Raw genomic sequence first — 18,330 nt, 5'->3', positions numbered from 1 at the left:
GCAAAAAGATTCTAAACACTAATGCGTCTAAGAAAATCCCACAGAGCTTGTCGATATTTAAAAGAAATGGCAGCTATAATGATCAAGGAACCCAACTTGAAATGTATCTTAACAAAGAGTTTACATCTTGTTACAATATTAACAATTATATAGATCATTAAAGTGTCAGCTCTTGGCTGATATCTACAAGATGCAAGTTCACCACACTCTACTTTTCAATTAGTCTCATTGGCATGATTGGATAAGAGAAGCTTGTCTATCTGGTAGAGAAAAGGAGGGTCACACTCGATTGAAACACGATAAAGCACTTGACGCATCTCATCTAGTCACTCCATCAGATGGTTGGTCTGACAAACTTACCGGTTTATATTTAGAAAACTTTCGACTAAGGTAATGTAGGCCTCTTACCTGAAGGAAAGAGGTGAGCACCCCACTCTTTTGAGGAAAATTATGCAGTATTCCAAGCTAATAAATATGTCCAAAGGTTGGTTTTCTTTGCCAAAACTAATGTGGCAGAATAAGTACCATTTATTGAGCATTTCAGCTGGTAACGTAGCCCAGAGCTTTTACCCATTAACATATTAACCAAGAGGTTTTGCTGGTTTAATTTTTAGACAATCAGACCTTCCACTTGTTAAGTGCCCTCAAGCTACATGTACAAGCCTAATTCAGTATCCAACATTAATGTATATTTGAATAAAACCGACTATTTTGCCATTCTTGTTACAGATTCATCTGCCACGCCAAAGTATCATCGACATTATTTGCAGAAGACTTTCAAACAAAACGTTGGCAAAATAGTTCCTAATATTGACATTAGAAAATCTTTAATCGAAAAGCTAACCATTTAAAAATAACAGTAACCAAACGATTGAGCAGGATACTACATTTGCAATAATAATTTGTATATTAGTGCCTTTAATATGGTCTAACACGGTGCAATTTATAATCTTCATATGGAATATATCAGTGCCTTTATTATGGTCCAACACGGTGCAATTTATCATCTTCATGTGGAATGTATCAGTGCCTTTATTATGCTCTAACAAGGTGCAATTTATAATCTTCATGTGGAATTGCTGTAACTTACTTTTACTAGGAACAGTAAAAGTAGTAACAAGAAGTAGGAATAGTAACTTTATACAATATATAAAGTTATACACTATACACTTATATATCTACATATATCCTAGTCAGCTTTCACTTCAAGAATCTGTTATGACAACACAATTATTGCCAATACATTTACATTTCTGTTAAAGGTTGACTTGCAACAAAATTCACATTACAGTTATTTGGTATCAAAAGATTCACCATGTCTTACTCTGTTGTGTTGTAGGTGCCAAATATATGGGAATGTGATTACAAGCTCTTAAAAGCTCAAAAATGAAAAGCCACCGTAGATTGGAATCTCTTCATTTCGATGACGTAGCCATGAAATTTGGTTATCGTCTTGTCATGTATGTTCTCTTGTGAATTGAAAGGCCAATAAAAAGCTCAATATAAAACTTATCGTAGCACTAGTTTATGACAAACACTTCGGGTTGTACCGAAGACCCCGTATTAAATATAGATGCTCGCTACTTTACAGTTTTTTTCGGTTTGGTCTAATCGGCAAGTCCTAATCTGATCATGTGGCCCAATACTTCGCAAATAATTTCTGCAGCACTTTTCGATTATCAAAAGTGACCAACAGGCCCGTCATGATTATCAGACAATGATATGTACTCCTTCAAGCTAAGGCTAAAAAATTAAACAAATTTTTACGGTAAGTTATTAGATATAACTGCTAAAAGTGACAGCATTACAATGATGATAAAACAGACGCGTAAGAACAATAGAGATGGTTTTATTTAATGCCTGAAGCATATTTGTGACCCAGGCAGTCAGAATGTACAATCGTGCTAAAACAACATTTTTGAGTTATTTACAGATTCAAAATCAGCAATATCTGAGGATTTTAATGCAATTTAAATTTTTTAAATCGGATTTTATATGCCCAGGTTATGCAAGATTTAGTAGAGAAGGTCTCACAATGAACTAAAACTGTTGTTTAGAGTTTAGGCAGGATAAGGTTGCCGATTCATGCATCGTAAATCATGTTATTTGTTTACAAATCAAAATGCCATAGCAACAGACCACTTAATCTCAACCTATATTGATGAAACCTGGCATTCTACACATTAAAACCCTGAAAAAGATGGTCACATTTTTATTTAAATTTGATTGACGGTTGACCTTCCAAAGGTCAGGGTAAGGTCAGCAATATATGTGGCTAAAGGCTCACCTTCCTGGAGATTTACATTAAAAGGGTATGCTTCAAACTGGGCACTTCTCATCAAGCTGTATTGCTATGACTGCATATAATGACAATCCAACGACTTATCAAAATGTTGGAAGTGTATTAGAAATTGTCCATCTATACAGAAGGTCATGGTAAGGTCAACAAAAGGTGACCACAGAGGGCATCAAGATGCGAAAATATCAACCCAACTCATCAAGTGACCATTCAATCTAGAGCTATTTTTATGTAGTTTAACACTCACACATTGTAACACAGAGTACACTGCAGAGATTTATTGTAGCCCATTCAATGGGTTTGCTTGTTATATTAGTGGCAGTTTGTCCCAACACAACCATATCAAATGTGTCCTTCGATAATCCTTGATACACAGTTCTAACGAGGCTTATTTGTTTAGATGACATAAAACTAGTGCAGAATTCTTTACGTTTGCATCCACTTATTAGTTTGATGTCAACAGCTATAATGGGAAAGTTATCAGCAGTGATAGGCTGATCGTTATTCTCTGTAATTTAATTAATTAGGATGATCGCTGTTACTCTCCTTTTCGTTAGCAGCCACATATTGCGTAAGCAGCTGAATTTCTGAAGTTTCCCTATTATCACAATCCTCATCATCGCTTTCACTATAATCTGAGGCAGCCTACTTAGATTCTAAGTAGAAATACTTAGAATTACATCTAAATTATTAGCGTCAACTGGCCGTAATTTGTGCGACGGTTTATTTTGTTTTAGCCTGAGGCGTTGAAACAAAAAATGGCCACATACACGCGCCCACCCGCAATTAGAGTCTATACTTAAGATCTTGGGTTATGACAACTTCCATAGCAACCACCTATATGGGAAGATTTAAAAGGCAATTCTGGCTTTATGATTGGTCAGACACAAAAATAAACAAGACCACGTGAAAGAGCAGGGTTGAATGCACTATAAACCACTGTTTAGTAAAATAGTGACGGTGAGTCATATAATAGCATATAGCACGCGTTGTGCTCTATTGTGAACAATCCAATTACCGCACGATTGTACATTCTGACTGCCGGGGTCACATTTGTGAAAATATTTCGACGAATAAGGTTGCATGAAAGTGTAAACAGAAACCATCTACCAAAGGTATTTCACATTTGAGCGTTTTGGAAAGAGAATCCAAACTACGGCGGTCTCGCGTGGCTGCGATTAACTGTTTGTTTATGAGCTTTCATGAGCTTGTTATCACATTTCCACATATTTTGCACCTACAACACAACAGAGTAAAACATGGTGAATCTTTTCATATCAAATAACTGCAATGTGAATTTTGTTGCAAGTCAACCTCCAAGTATTTTATAGCCAACATCAACGAAACATCAAATCTTCAAAAAGGGTACTTGGTGAAGTAACACTGAAATTTTGTGTGGAATTCTTAAGCTAAAATTTTTTGGAGACTGAGCATAGAGCATAAGCTGCTCTTTGTAAATATGACAAGCAAGTCTCTTTTAAAAATATGGTATTCGCGGTTTAACAGCGTTGAGAAACATTAAGCGTATTTGCTTTTACCAGTTGACTACGGATAAATACACTTAGATAAATCCTACTTTCAGCAACCAGAAGTGTATCATCAATGCTTTTGCAATGACATTAATACAAATATGTAGGTGCAAGATGTTAACTTGGAGGGCTGCTATGTATGGTCATCACATGGTGTTAAATTAAGGAAATTGTGTGATGTGATACATGCATAACAAGGAATAGCTGACAGGCTGTTATAACCAGTTCGTTTCACCACAAGAAGCCCCATCAGATGTCCTAAATTTGTAGTCAATATTGTCTAACAATGTCCTAGAACAACTCGCAGACCAATTTGAACATAGTTATAGTAGCGTACATGCCTAGCTGGTATGTTTAGCTTTAACATGCTCAGGACAGTTTCTTAGTCAGAGGCTGTCAGAATAAGGTGACCTCCGTGCAACAGGGTAAGCTGCTGCTGCTCCACACAAGGTAGAGCAGCAACCTTTAGCTGAAGTCTTGTTACTGACACCCATGGGCTTTAATAACCGGACAATTTATGCCGAGTATATTGCGTGTAATGCAAAATACATGTACTGGACTTTGAGAACTTTATATTTGCAAAGCATTGTGGGGCTGTGTATAAAATGTATGGCTATTTTTAGCCTTGGGAGGCTCCAAAGATGTTGTGCAGGCTATATTTAAATGAACTTATATGCTAATCATAAGAGCAACATGTAAGTAACGCGCTAGGTGTCATATGTAGTGCGAATGACACAGCAGCAATGTATTTTCGAATTTGTTTAAGAAAACTATCTCTTTGTATGCTTGCCGGCAGCATGAAGTGATGAATATAACAAAATTGCTCAATCAAGCATCGACACTGAGTATACAATAATATACGAATGGCGTGGTCGTGTTTCAAAAAGATGCTAGTTTGGTCTATAACTGTGTGCTCTTGGCAATCTGCGGCCAACATGTATGAAGTTTAGTTGTACTGCAAGCAAGCTCATGATGGCGAAGGAGTACCAAAAGCAATTTATACTTTAGTAATGTCAATGAAAGGTAATAAAATGGCCATGGGTAGGATATGCAGGTGTGCAAACACTGAAGTGAATCTCAGGATTGTAAAACTTTTCAACAATTCACCACTTGACTAAACCTACATTTTCTTGCCTTATCATTCGCTTTGTTACAGCACATCCCTAGAAACGGATATGCCGAACAGTTCCAAAGCAATCGATATGAAAGTTATAGCAGAAGAGATGGTAAGACGTTATGAACAACAGTCGTTGCTTCTATCAACAAATGCAATGGCAGCACTCAAGACTACAATTCATCACTATTAATTATTAGATAAAGGAAAAGTTGGAAACCATTTTATCTATTAAATTACTACTAGAAACTGCTATTACGAGACAAAGAGCTTTACTTCAATGATACTTTCAATCATCTCCATGTTACTGCAAGAGTGTGAGAGGTGTGAGCCAGCCGACAATCTAACCAAAATACTATTACATTCCAGAAAGACATTTATCTCAGCAATATTTACAAAAGCAGCTAAGATTAACTATTAATGTTATATACGGTATATATGAAACCGGACTCGTAAACATATATAACTCGATGTTATGATCGAGTTAGAAAATATGCAAAAATGACGAAAAAAGCTTGCTTCAGTTGCTGTTTCAACCAATTCAGAGATCATCTATCAAGAAATGCACAGGAGCTGTTGTTACATCAAGTAGGCTCTGTAGCATCGCGTATGACCATGAAAAGTTAAAATTTCTAGCAGATACACGATACTCCTAAAGGATCGTAAAGGCTAAAAACCTTGTACGATTTTGCTAGGTATTTTGTCAAGGCTGGACAAAACAACGCAACTGTGACATCTATACAATGCATCGTAAATATGCCTTTCATCATTGCCATTTTGTTTAGGAAGTGTAGAGTGCGTGGTCTGGCAATCCGGCCTATTTTTTGCCTTTCTGCTGTTGAGCCGCGTTTCTGGGCGGAGTGAGAGGACGACCCTGGCCACTTAGTGTGCCAAATCCCAACTTCTTTTTATCTGCAGGCTTGAGGATCTAGATAACAGAAATAAATACTATCAACAAGGTTAACAAATAGTTCACTCTCTTGTGCTCATGCTGGTGTGACCCTTATGATGGAGTCTTATCTAATGACAGTCATCTTTGACAAGCAAGGAGGTGACGGTCGAGGAAACAAGAAGGTGAATTGTGCACAACGCTGGCAAGTGCATCACTAACAGCTAGATTGATAAGAATGGAATAAGGAGATAATAGCAGCACAGAACACTCAGTCCTGCTCATTCCAACAGGCGGTTGCTCACATCCTTGAGTAACCTTATAATTTCCAATATGTCACAACTTCTATTTTCAAGCACAAATTCTAGTTGAAATTAGATTTGCACTTGCCTCTCTTGGCCCACCGATTGTGCAATAAGCATTCCTAAAAAGCTAATAACGCATTTTTATCACAGCCAGGGCAATATTTTATGTATATGTACAGACCTACATATATATAGCCTATGTATAGGTATAAATGATACGCACTGGCAGTTCAATATGTTTCTTAAAAAGAAACAACAGTGATACGATAGAAAACGCTAGAATCATCGCAAGTGCAACACTCCGAGTTTTAATACTACAAAGGCCAAAAAGTCTCATGTGAGTAAAACATCCGCCAACTTATTAAAGTAAACGTTTGTTACTTAACTAATATTTCATAAGCATAGACAAGGTTGACTAAAAAAAACTAATGTGAAAGCAGTGCATTCATTAGTTCTAAGGCATTAGTTCTAAGGCATTATTTCTAAGGCGCTCGGTCTAAGGCATTAGTTCTAAGGCATTCGGTCTAAGGCATTAGTTCTAAGGCATTAATTCTAAGGCATTAGTTCTAAGGAATTAGTTTTAAGGCACTAGTTCTAAGGAATTAGTTCTAAAGCATTCGTTCTAAGGCATTAGTTCTAAGGCATTAGTTCTAAGGCATTAATTCTAAGGCATTAGTTCTAAGGCATTACTTCTAAGGCGCTCGGTCTAAGGCATTAGTTCTAAGGCATTCGGTCTAAGGCATTAGTTCTAAGGCATTAGTTCTAAGGAATTAGTTTTAAGGCACTAGTTCTAAGGAATTAGTTCTAAGGCATTCTTTCTAAGGCATTAGTTCTAAGGCAAGGTAGATATTTGAATACTAAAAAGGCCTGTTTAACCATTGCTTCAACTTTATATAACACCTTCCGCACCATGACATTCAGAGACTTAGAGCTATGTGCTCTAGCTAATAGTCTGCAGTAAAATTTTTGAGCAACTGATTCGCAATACATGCAATCACTTGAGTCTAATAGCACAGAACCATATGACATTCTGCCCTGCATTGTTATTGGTTAGAAAAGTAAACGACAGCAATTCTCTTTGGTAAGATCGACAAAGGTTAGTCGACCATAGTAATTGGTAGGAGTGATCAACATCAAACTAAAAACTAAGGACAAGTAGAGATGATTTAGCATTTTGTATTATATATGTTACGTTTAGTTAAAATAATTATCCTAAATTCCATTACACTAAAAAAAGAAGTCATGTTTATGAAATAGAAAATCTATGATGAGGAAGCTCTAGTACACATTTAGCAAGTAATAGCATAAATTATTTCCCTTACAAGTAGAGTGAGAGGTTAAATCGATGGATTCAGCATTTAAGTTCAAATTGAGACTCAGTGTTGAGTATATTGGCCATAGAATTCATCACTAGCAAAGCTAAAGTGCAAACAGTTCAATCATATAGATTAGATAGAACGGGGCTGGGACAAGTATTCCTAGACACCGTCTTATTATCCTGCCATCTCATCCATTGATAATCTTGTCAAGAAAAAACATACGAAGTTCTATAATAGCCAGAATTACGAACATTATACTGATATTACAGCTGTAAAATAATTTGATATGTCTGGATGTGCTAGACAACAAAAACAAGTTACTGAATATAAAAAGAATGATGTGTTTTAAGGGGTTTTAAAGGTTGACTTGAAATAAAATTCACACGCCATCACGAAACCGCCGTAGATTGAAATCAGCTTATTTCTCTGACATAGTCATTACATTTGGTTATTGTTTTGACACGTGATGTTCTCACGTAAACTGAAAGACCAATAAAAGGCTCAAGATAAAACTTCTCGCAGCACTAGTTTATGACAAACACTTAAGGTTTTACCGAAGAGCCCTTACCAAATATAGACGCTCGCTAGTTTACAGTTTTGTTTCGGCTTGGTCAAATCGTAATCTGATCATGTGACATATACTTCCTGCCAAACAACGCGAATAATTTCTGCAGCATTTTTCGACTATCAGGTGACCAACAGGCTCGTCAGGTTTATCAGAGGATGATATGCACTCCTTCGAGCTAAGGTTAAAAAATTAAACGAACTTTTACAGTAGGTTTTGAGATATCAGTGCTCAAAATGACAGCATTACAATGACGATGAAATAGATGCGTAAGAATAATAAACATGGTTTTATTGAATGCGTGAAGTATATTTGTGAAGATATTTCGACGAATGAGGTTGCGTGAAAGTGTAAACAGAAGCCATCTTGTATAACTACGTCCCATTTGAGCAGTTTTGGAAAGAGATTCTAATCTACGGCGGTCTCGTGATGTCGGCGATTAACTGTTCGTTTTTGAGCTTTTAAAAGCTTGTAATCACATTTCCACATATTTTGCACATACAACACAGCAAAATAAGACATACTGAATCTTTTGATACCAAATAACTGTAATGTGAATTTTGTTGCAAGTCAACCTTCAAGGGAGACATAACGGGCAACCGATACTTAGATATAATATTGAATGATATTCCATATTCACAGGCTATTAGTTCCATATCAATATACTGACTAATACATCAGCCAACACAACGCCAGTCTAGTAAGACGTCACAAATAGCAATGTTTTCGATTGACTAATTTTCGTACGAAGAACCTTCATTATATATTTACAATATATATAGATTATTTACAATATCTGAATGCCCGCCATTGCACGGGTAATGAACAGATTTTTATACAGAAAACTTAGTTTTAATTGGATAGGTTTCTTCATCGACCGATGAATTTGAGTAACATAAACTAGTCTAAATCTTTACTATAATAAGAATTAAGTTATTATAGCTTGAGCCAGCATTAGGAAAAAATATTGCGCCATGATCTTTCACACAATCATGATCCTCAAACTTGCTAGCTGAAGCGTGCTATTTTAACCAATCGGCATTAAGGATTGGCAGTTGTAATGAGTATGGCCACCATTACTCCTTTGTAATTACTCATTTAGAAAGGTAGACGTTTGGCCTAGTGGATAGACTCGCCTGTCGGCCAACCTGGAGATTCCTAGTTCAAATTCAGTGATGAGTGGATTTTCTATTCCTAAAACTTGATCGCTATATCTGGACACACCACAGACAAACACTGTATATAAGTACAGTGAAACTCGGCTAACTCGACCTTCACGAGACCGAGAGAAAGTGTTCGAGTTATCAGAGCGTTCAAGTTATGAGAACACTGTCACAAATGCATGTATTATTGTATTTATCAGTACATATACAAACTATATATAAATCAAAAGCATTGATTGCTTGTTGCAAGTTAAGGGACCTCTCATGTAATGTTTTAACAATTTTTATCAGAAAGTATAAATATTTTCCTTTTATTACTTGAGATTCGTTTGTTTGTTTTAGGTGATGTGCCTGCCAGGACGTTTTCAGATTAAAATAGGCAAAACCTGATCGTAGTTGAAACTCTCAGAAAAAAGGCATAATTTTCTTTTGAGCGTTTTAACAAAAACCAGTTTTGCCGATTTTTCTTCAAGTTTATCTGAAGGTTACCTGGTTTCTCCTTGCTTGCGGAGGGCTATCCCCAAGCGGATGTTTGGTAAAATTTGATTTTTTGCAAACCTTTAAAAAAGTTGTTAACGAAAATATTTTGCCGATAGTGGTAATCATGACGCCTAAGAACTACTAAAAGTTGTTGTTTATCTCTATGGCATGGAATGAAGTTATATTCTAAAGCGATAACAACTGTCATAGTAGCCGTTGGGCAAAAAAACTGTTCGAGTTAACGAAGTTAAGGTCGAGTTATCTAAAGCAATTTATCATTGTGTGGGAACGGACCAAACAAATCCGTTCGAGTTAACCATGTGTTCGAGATATCCGAGGGCGAGTTATCCGAGTTTCACTGTATATCGATAATCTCCTGTAAACTTTTGTACATGTAGAAGACGTATGTACCTGGAACGAGCACATCAGCGTCTCATCTACACTCATCATTGCCCCAGCATTGTCAAACTCGCCACAATAGTTGGGAGCAGAAAAGAGTGTGACCAACTGTCTCTTGGCGAAGAACTCATATCCATCCTCTACCACCTGCATGAAGTAGAGTGCATTGTGCAAATCCAAAGTCATCTTGCTCACAATTGTAACCAAGTGCCCATATAATAGATCGATCAATGAATTACTCTATGAATTATCCATATAATAGATCGATCTATGAATTACTCTATGAATTACCCATGTAATAGATCGATCTATGAATTACTCTATGAATTGCCCATATAATTGATTGATCTATGAACTACCCATATAATAGATTGATCTATGAATTACTCTATGAATAACATATGTAATGGAGTCGTCTGTTAATCATGAGAACATATCAACAACAGTTCTCTTAATATTCACTCGCTCCTAAATCATTTCCTTAGAAGACACCGCTAACAGCTTTATTGATCCCAAATTGTTAATAAGCAATTTTTTGAGGAATGACCAACAAACTATTACCATCTAGAACATTTAACTTGACCCAACTTCTGAATCTTAGACTCAGAATCTGAAAACTAGAATCTGAACTTCTGTATCTGTGGGTGTGCATTAGTGTTGGGCCGATATTGGGTTATCTGCTCTTACCGATACCGAGGGATTCTCGGTATCAGAGGAAACCAATCATTTTCGGTGTCAGCTAGGTATCCGCGGCCAGTTTGATATGATCGGTATTTATCCGTAAAAGCCTATCGGTATATGGTTATACGGATATCCGTAGAGATTTTTAAAATCTTCATGACGAACATGCCAATCTCAGCATGCATTGGCGAACAAATTCAACGAAAATTTCCACGCTTACTGTATTTACTATTATATTACGTTACATTGATAATGCCACCAGCCTCGAAGGTTTGGGAGTTCTACACAGATGAGAGGACGTATAAAGACTCTAACGGGACTGGACTCTAATTGGACTGCGTATAATTATGTGATTACATTACCTGATTACAATATGTGATAGTAAGATTTTTTTAAAACTGTTTCAGTATATTTAACAAAGAGAACCCATTGCCATTATCTATCTGTTCTTTATTATACATAACGTTTGTATCAATAACGATATTTTTAATAGAATAAACAATAAAAACATCTATCATGAAAATTATATTTCCATCTTTCTTTGTTGGCTTTCTAAAACAAGGAGTCTCTTTGCCGTAACAATATACTGCTGACTAAAGAATGTTTTTTGCACAGGCTACTTTTTGCACAACGATAAAAATTGTTCGAGACAGTTATGATTTAAAGTTTAAACCATTTAAAGACACACTGATAACCACATACCGAACAATAGTACCGACAATACCGAACTTTCTTAGTTGGCAAAGGATACCGAAGATGGTAAATACCGAGGATACCGACACCGGAAAAACCGATAAAAATGTGCAAGGATATCCGATCCGGCACTAAATTAGATACCGGCCCAACACTAGTGTGCATTCCCTTACCATGAGAAATAACGCTGGACAGAAAAAGGCTAAATGCACCGGTTTCGTTACATGTTTTCAATGAATATATACGTGCGGCTTTTCTTCAAATGCATGTCAGCGCTGTATAAAACAAACTGTAAGTAAAAAGCTAACAGCTACATGCTTAGCATGGTTCGAGTTGTAGTTGTTGAAATTAAGTTAGCGTAATGTCATTCCGTTAGCTTTCAATCAGAGTTACACGCATTTAAGCCGGACCCCTTAATTTGGTAACTTGTTGGCGTTCTAAAGTCGGCCTATAAATGAGGATATACAATAGTTAATTTTGGCAGCAATAATACAACTCAGGTGGTGACAACGAGCAGAAAATGTAAATGTAGCCAGTCACAACTTCTACATTTTCCTTCAATTTGCATCTTTTATTTGAACCATTAAATTAAACATGTTAATTGCAGGTTTTTTACGGTTCTACCAAAGTAATATTGACTTTGAAGCAGTGCCATATACTGCAGATTTTCATTGCTGCAAACAGTTCTTTCTTTGGCTTTAGCTTTCACATTGCTGAAAACTGTACAGCAAAGAGACAAAGATGCGTGGAAACTGTACAGCAAAGAGACATAGATGCATGGAAACTGTACAGCAAAGAGACATAGATGCGTGGAAACTGTACAGCAAAGAGACATAGATGCGTGGGAACTGTACAGCAAAGAGACATAGATGCGTAGAAACTGTATAGCGAAGAGACATAGATGCATGGAAAATGTTCAGACAAGAGACATAGATGCGTGGAAACTGTACAGCAAAGAGACATAGATGCCCGGAAAATGTTTAGCAAATTTAAGTCCGATAATCTGAGGTGCAATGTAAAAAGTTCTGTAGCAGAAAAGTAGCAATTATCAAAGCTCTATAATCTCTAGAGCATTTGAAGCCTACAGCTATTAAACCTATGCTTGTTCGCTTTAAACATTGAAAATAGGAAAGTTATTTCGCTTATTGTTGAGCCATACAACAAAAAATTAGGTTATCTGGCAACTATCGTATGGCAAGTGAATTGCAAAAGCATTGAAGGCTTAGTGTCTATCACTAATCAAAAATAGACAACTGAGAAAAGCAGACCATAAAAAGGTTTGGTTAATGAGGCCCGTACAGAGGAGTCTAAAGCAGTTACCCCACCTGATGAGCTCTACATATCAAGTCCAAGTCGTGCTTGTGTAGGAACTTGGCCACTACTTCAGCACCAAATGTGAATGAAACACCGCGATCGTTTTCTCCCCAGCCCATCGTTTCTTTGTCTGGATCACTCCACAAGAGATCGCATAGCAATCCGTTGTCTGGCACGTCAGTCGGGCGCATTATTCGCCTTATTTGCTCCATGGACTGCAAGTCTGGACTCAAACCTAAAACAATCCACATCTAAGCGATGCAGCTGTATGGCCGAGTGAGCTAGCTCACAGTTGTCAGACATTTCTCCTCCTGCACATCTTATTCACGCCTGAACAGTCTTAGTTTTATATCACCTAATCATTCGGTGTTAATGCTAAGGCGCAGCAACAGTAGCTATAGGGAAACATGTAACTAACACCCACCATGCGCCGCGAATGGAGTATTGATTGATAGCCTGTCGCTATTGACTCTGCACGCGGCTCATAACAAATGGGAGGCTAGAAGCAACCATCGACATGTACAATGACTCAGAGGCACGAGTATTGAGAGATAAACGCTGTGGCATTAGCTAAGAGAAATAGTCACTACTAAGGAGTGTGAATAACCTGCACTAAGTAGATAGCGGGCCGTACAAACTGGGTGAAGCAGTGGGGGAAAATAACTCAACTACTAAGGAGTGTGAATAACCTGCACTAAGTAGATAGCGGGCCATACAAACTGGGTGAAGCAGTGGGGGAAAATAACTCAACTACTAAGGAGTGTGAATAACCTGCACTAAGTAGATAGCGGGCCGTACAAACTGGGTGAAGCAGTGGGGGAGATAACTCAACTACTAAGGAGTGTGAATAACCTGCACTAAGTAGATACAGGGCCGTACAAACTGGGTGAAGCAGTGGGGGAGATAACTCAACTACTAAGGAGTGTGAATAACCTGCACTAAGTAGATAGCGGGCCATACAAACTGGGTGAAGCAGTGGGGGAGATAACTCAACTACTAAGGAGTGTGAATAACCTGCACTAAGTAGATACCAGGTAATACAAACTGGGTGAAGCAGTGGGGGAAATACCGTGTCCAGCATCTGCATCCTCACAAACAAATGCTAGACATAGCAACACATCGTATAACTATTGATTAGCAAGACAAGAATAGAATAATCCTGAGACAGCGGAACAATCTATTAAGACTTGAGGCTGATCAGCAAATTCTTCAACACAGAGTTTTGCTAGTAACAATACATGCATTAGCTGATTATATTACAAAATTATATGGTACTGAACATATCCAAATTAGATCATACTGAACATGTCCAAACTAGATGGTACTGAACATATCCAAATTAGATGGTACTGAACATATCCAAGTTAAACGGTACTGATCATATCGAAATTAGATGGTACTGAACATATCCAAATTATATGGTACTGAACATATCCAAATTAGATGGTACTGAACATATCCAAATTAGATGGTACTGAACATATCCAAATTAAATGGTACTGAACATATCGAAATTAGATGGTACTGGACATATCGAAATTAAATGGTACTGAACATATTGAAAGACAAACAGAGCAATTGAATTAAAATACATACACAGGGGTATGATAAATACCTTTATGATGTGCGCCGGTACATTGCATCTAGGTGGATGTATGCGGGTACAATGTATACAGGGTACAATGTACCCAGATACGATGTATACAGTATACAATGTATTTAGGTACAATGCACACAGGTATGATATATACAGCATACAATGTATACAGGTACAATGTATACGGTATACAATGAATATAGGTACAATGCATACAGCTATGATGTACGCAGGTACGATGTATACAGCGTACAAAGTATACAGCGTACAAAGTATACAGGTACAATGTATACAAGTACAATGTGTACGGTATGCAATGTATACAGGTGCGATGTATACAGGTGCGATGTGTACAGATGCGATGTATACAGATGCGATGTATACAGATGCGATGTATACAGATGCGATGTATACAGATGCGATGTATACAGATGCGATGTATACCGGTGCGATGTATACAGATGCGATGTATACAGGTGCGATGTATACAGGTGCGATGTATACAGGTGCGATGTATACAGGTGCGATGTATACAGGTGCGATGTATACAGGTGCGATGTATACAGGTATGATGTATACCAGTATGATGTACTCTGGTATGAAGTATGCCGACTCATTACAAACATCAGTCATGACCAGAGGTAACTTGCAGTAATTAGGGAACAAACCTCCATGACAGCAAAAGATCTTTTCATCTATGATGGCAGCTATGGGTAGACAGTTGAAACAGTCTGTAAAAGTTTTCCACAGTTTAATACTGTACCGTCTTTTACCTAAAGAATAAGAGAAATGCCACTGCATAAGTGTTAAGTGTTGCGTGGGTAAGTGATAAGTTACTATAAACAAGGTCAAACATTTACAATGGGTTTTGTTTAGAGAAGGCAATAACGATAATAATCCTTACACTCGTCATAAAAACCGTAAATTCTGTTAATGCTGGCACATTCATGATTTCCTCTTAGCAGAAAGAAATTTTCTGGATATTTGATCTTGTAAGCCAGCAGGAGACAAATGGTTTCTAGAGATTGCTTTCCCCTGTCTACGTAATCTCCAAGGAAGAGATAGTTGCTCTCTGGTGGAAACCCTCCGTACTCGAACAATCTCAACAGGTCATAGTACTGGCCATGGATGTCGCCTACATCAAGCCAAATATAACGTAACAAGATGAACATAGAAATAGCAATACAGCAACTATAGGCGGTTTTAAACCCCAAAACCCGTCTGTCTAGTTTTAATGCACACTTATTAATCTAGCACCTTATAATATATAGACAATGGTGAAGAAGAAAATCAACTAGAGTTAAACCTAGACAGACGATCACCTCTACATATAAAATGTTTGACATATGATCCAAAATTATAGCAAATGTTTGTTTCAACATACACAGGAATTTCCAACGTACTTTGTTTGTTACGCAGTTATTCTTCACATTGTTTGGTTCTATGTTACCTAAATTATATAGTATACTAGTATATTCGCTTGGAGTTAAATCAACAAATTATAGGCTTTTCTTGCACATGAATAAATGAACATTGGTTTTTAGATATCATGCAGTTTTGTTGACACCTGCATTTTAATTCGAAATAACCAAATAAAATCAGTGTTGAGAAATATTAATAATGACAACATTTTCTACGATAATAACATAGCAAGGTGGGTCTACCTGCCATACTATAAGTTTATGGTAACATTAGCTCCGTGTCATTCAAGTGGCTTGCTCAACATTGTTGCTGTAGTAAACGAAATAGGTTTTAGATTTTGCTCACTACCAGAACAGCAAACTCATTTATAACTTGACCTTTACAGCTGACAGACCAATCCGTTTAGATCTCTGTTATAATAACAGAGATATTGTAATAACAGTTGTTATATAACAACTGTATAATCTGTTTTTAGAATTATTGCTATGCTACATGCGTAGATTTACAAACATTCTTTATTATTTTTACGCAACTACAATGTTTCACTTTATTTAACAAATCTAATTTACATTGTAATGAACAATACAGCAATCTTATTCATCGATATGTAAACGATGAAGTAAAATTTAATATAACAATTATATATAGATTCTGTTTTTCGATATTTTTTAAGTACTATCCTAGAAAGTAAGGATTGAAATTATACATGCACAACCAACGCAACGCATATTGGTTCACTATCAACTAGATTCCGCTGACTTTGAAATACTACATTAAGAGATATATAAAAAATGAGAAACTACTATATGAATAGGCCTATCAGGTGCGCCAAAAAAACTAGCGGGTTTTAAGTGGACAGATTCAGTCAGATATATGAATACATAAATGTTATTGAAAAATATTCATATCTGCTATACATTGAACTATAGCCCAAGCATTGCGAAAACATGGCTATAATATCCACAGCGAAAAACAGCAATATTAGCTTACCACATATTTTTAAAGGCGCTTCCAGCTCAAGAAGAATGGGCTGACTGAGAAAAATTTCTCTTGACTTTAAACAAAGACCTCTAATTTCTGCTTCAGTAAGCTGAACATTTTTCCCTGGCCTAGAACCTCTCACTACAACACAAATGCATAAAACCGATGAAACAGAATATAAATGATTTATTAGCTTTGGGTTATTTTTATTCACAACTGGAAACATATTTCCGAATCAATTGGTCATTTGAAACAATATTAAGTTGTGTTTTCGGGTTTAACCGATTACCTGTTATCAGAATGTTGCAAACTGGTTAATGACATAAAATACAACAGAAAAATATGTGCAACAGCTGATTTGAAGAACGAATTGAATATCGACTAGCAAACAATACACTCATATAAAGTACCAGGTAGGTAATGACATTGAATAAGCGTCGTACATGGAAATACCATAAAAGGCATTGCAAGCAAAACACCAAGCTCAGCGTATATACAGACACGAAAATTTGTGATATTACAGTAACAAACGTTTTCCTTAACAATAACACAAAGCAAGCAAGGGGAGAATGTTATTAACATGTTATTAATACTAGTTGTCCATAATTCACATACCTCTATATTATTACATTCTTAAAAATTTTCATAAACTTAACAGTCGATTACTATAACAATAGCCCAATATGTTATTAACTAAAAACTTTTAGAAAGCATGTTGAAATCTGTGATAACTAATTTCAGAGCATGTTCGTGAGCAAGCGCTGAGGAACAAAATCACAACTGATGGAAGACGAAGCCGCTTCAACAGGTGCAAGCTCAACTGCAAAGGTTCTCTGAATAAAATCAATTTGGTGTACACATACCTTCCAAAAGTCTTGCGATAATGCTGTCTATACTTAATTTATCTGAGTCGGCCATTTGCAACGGACTGGTGAATATACTCTGTTTGATATATAATACACTTCCCAATCAAAATGGCGGAAACTACGAAAGTAAGAGACAACTCGGGTCCGCATTGTTTGCTAGCAACTTTTGATTTTGCGCAACACAAAATGTTCTGGATTAATTTTTTTTGTAGTTAACAAAAGTTTAAAACACCCAACAAAAACTTCAAAACCAAAATACCACTACATTACGCTCATTTCACGAAATAGAATAGCTGTGGACACAACTCCTATACAAAACCGTTAGACCGGTGACATACTTTTCTAGTGACTAACTGAAATAGTGAACGCTGACTGGTGACTTCTGCATTAAACTTATTCTCTCTTTACATCTCCTCCTTCTGATCTGTCTATTTCATATCAAAATGCATATGGTTGCCCACATTTGTCCGATGGTCTTATTGTACAAGCAATGTCGTCTATACATGATCTGCCTATGCTACATATATTTACAAAGAGGCGTGCACACACACAATGTTACTGCTTTATACATATAGATTATAGTTGTTTACTGCTTGTGAGTGCTTTTTTATTAAAAGAAATAACCGATGAGCTAGGGACCCTAGCACTATACGCTCAATGCAAGCGCTGGTTTATTGTAGTGACACATATTCTAGTATCGGTAGTTAAATTGAT

The 18,330-nt window shown here is 36.7% G+C and overlaps 1 protein-coding gene across 1 annotated transcript; it reads right to left on the bottom strand.

Moving 5' to 3' along the window:
* Nucleotides 1–5,116: 5,116 nt before the first annotated feature.
* LOC137385741 (serine/threonine-protein phosphatase PP1-alpha catalytic subunit) lies at nucleotides 5,117–17,749 on the bottom strand. The gene is made up of 7 exons (XM_068072282.1): nucleotides 17,614–17,749; nucleotides 16,760–16,891; nucleotides 15,252–15,482; nucleotides 15,016–15,120; nucleotides 12,762–12,985; nucleotides 10,075–10,209; nucleotides 5,117–5,870 (listed from the first exon to the last, which is right to left on the bottom strand). The coding sequence occupies exons 1-7, from the start codon at nucleotides 17,666–17,668 to the stop codon at nucleotides 5,760–5,762; spliced, it is 993 nt and encodes a 330-aa protein (XP_067928383.1). The 5' UTR covers nucleotides 17,669–17,749; the 3' UTR covers nucleotides 5,117–5,759.
* Between the last annotated feature and the right edge of the window lie 581 nt (nucleotides 17,750–18,330).

Source organism: Watersipora subatra, chromosome 1 (genome assembly GCF_963576615.1).
Source record: "Watersipora subatra chromosome 1, tzWatSuba1.1, whole genome shotgun sequence".
NCBI lineage: Eukaryota > Metazoa > Bryozoa > Gymnolaemata > Cheilostomatida > Watersiporidae > Watersipora > Watersipora subatra.
The sequence above is the reverse complement of the archived record's forward strand: the minus strand, read 5'-3'. Positions and strand labels throughout refer to the sequence as shown.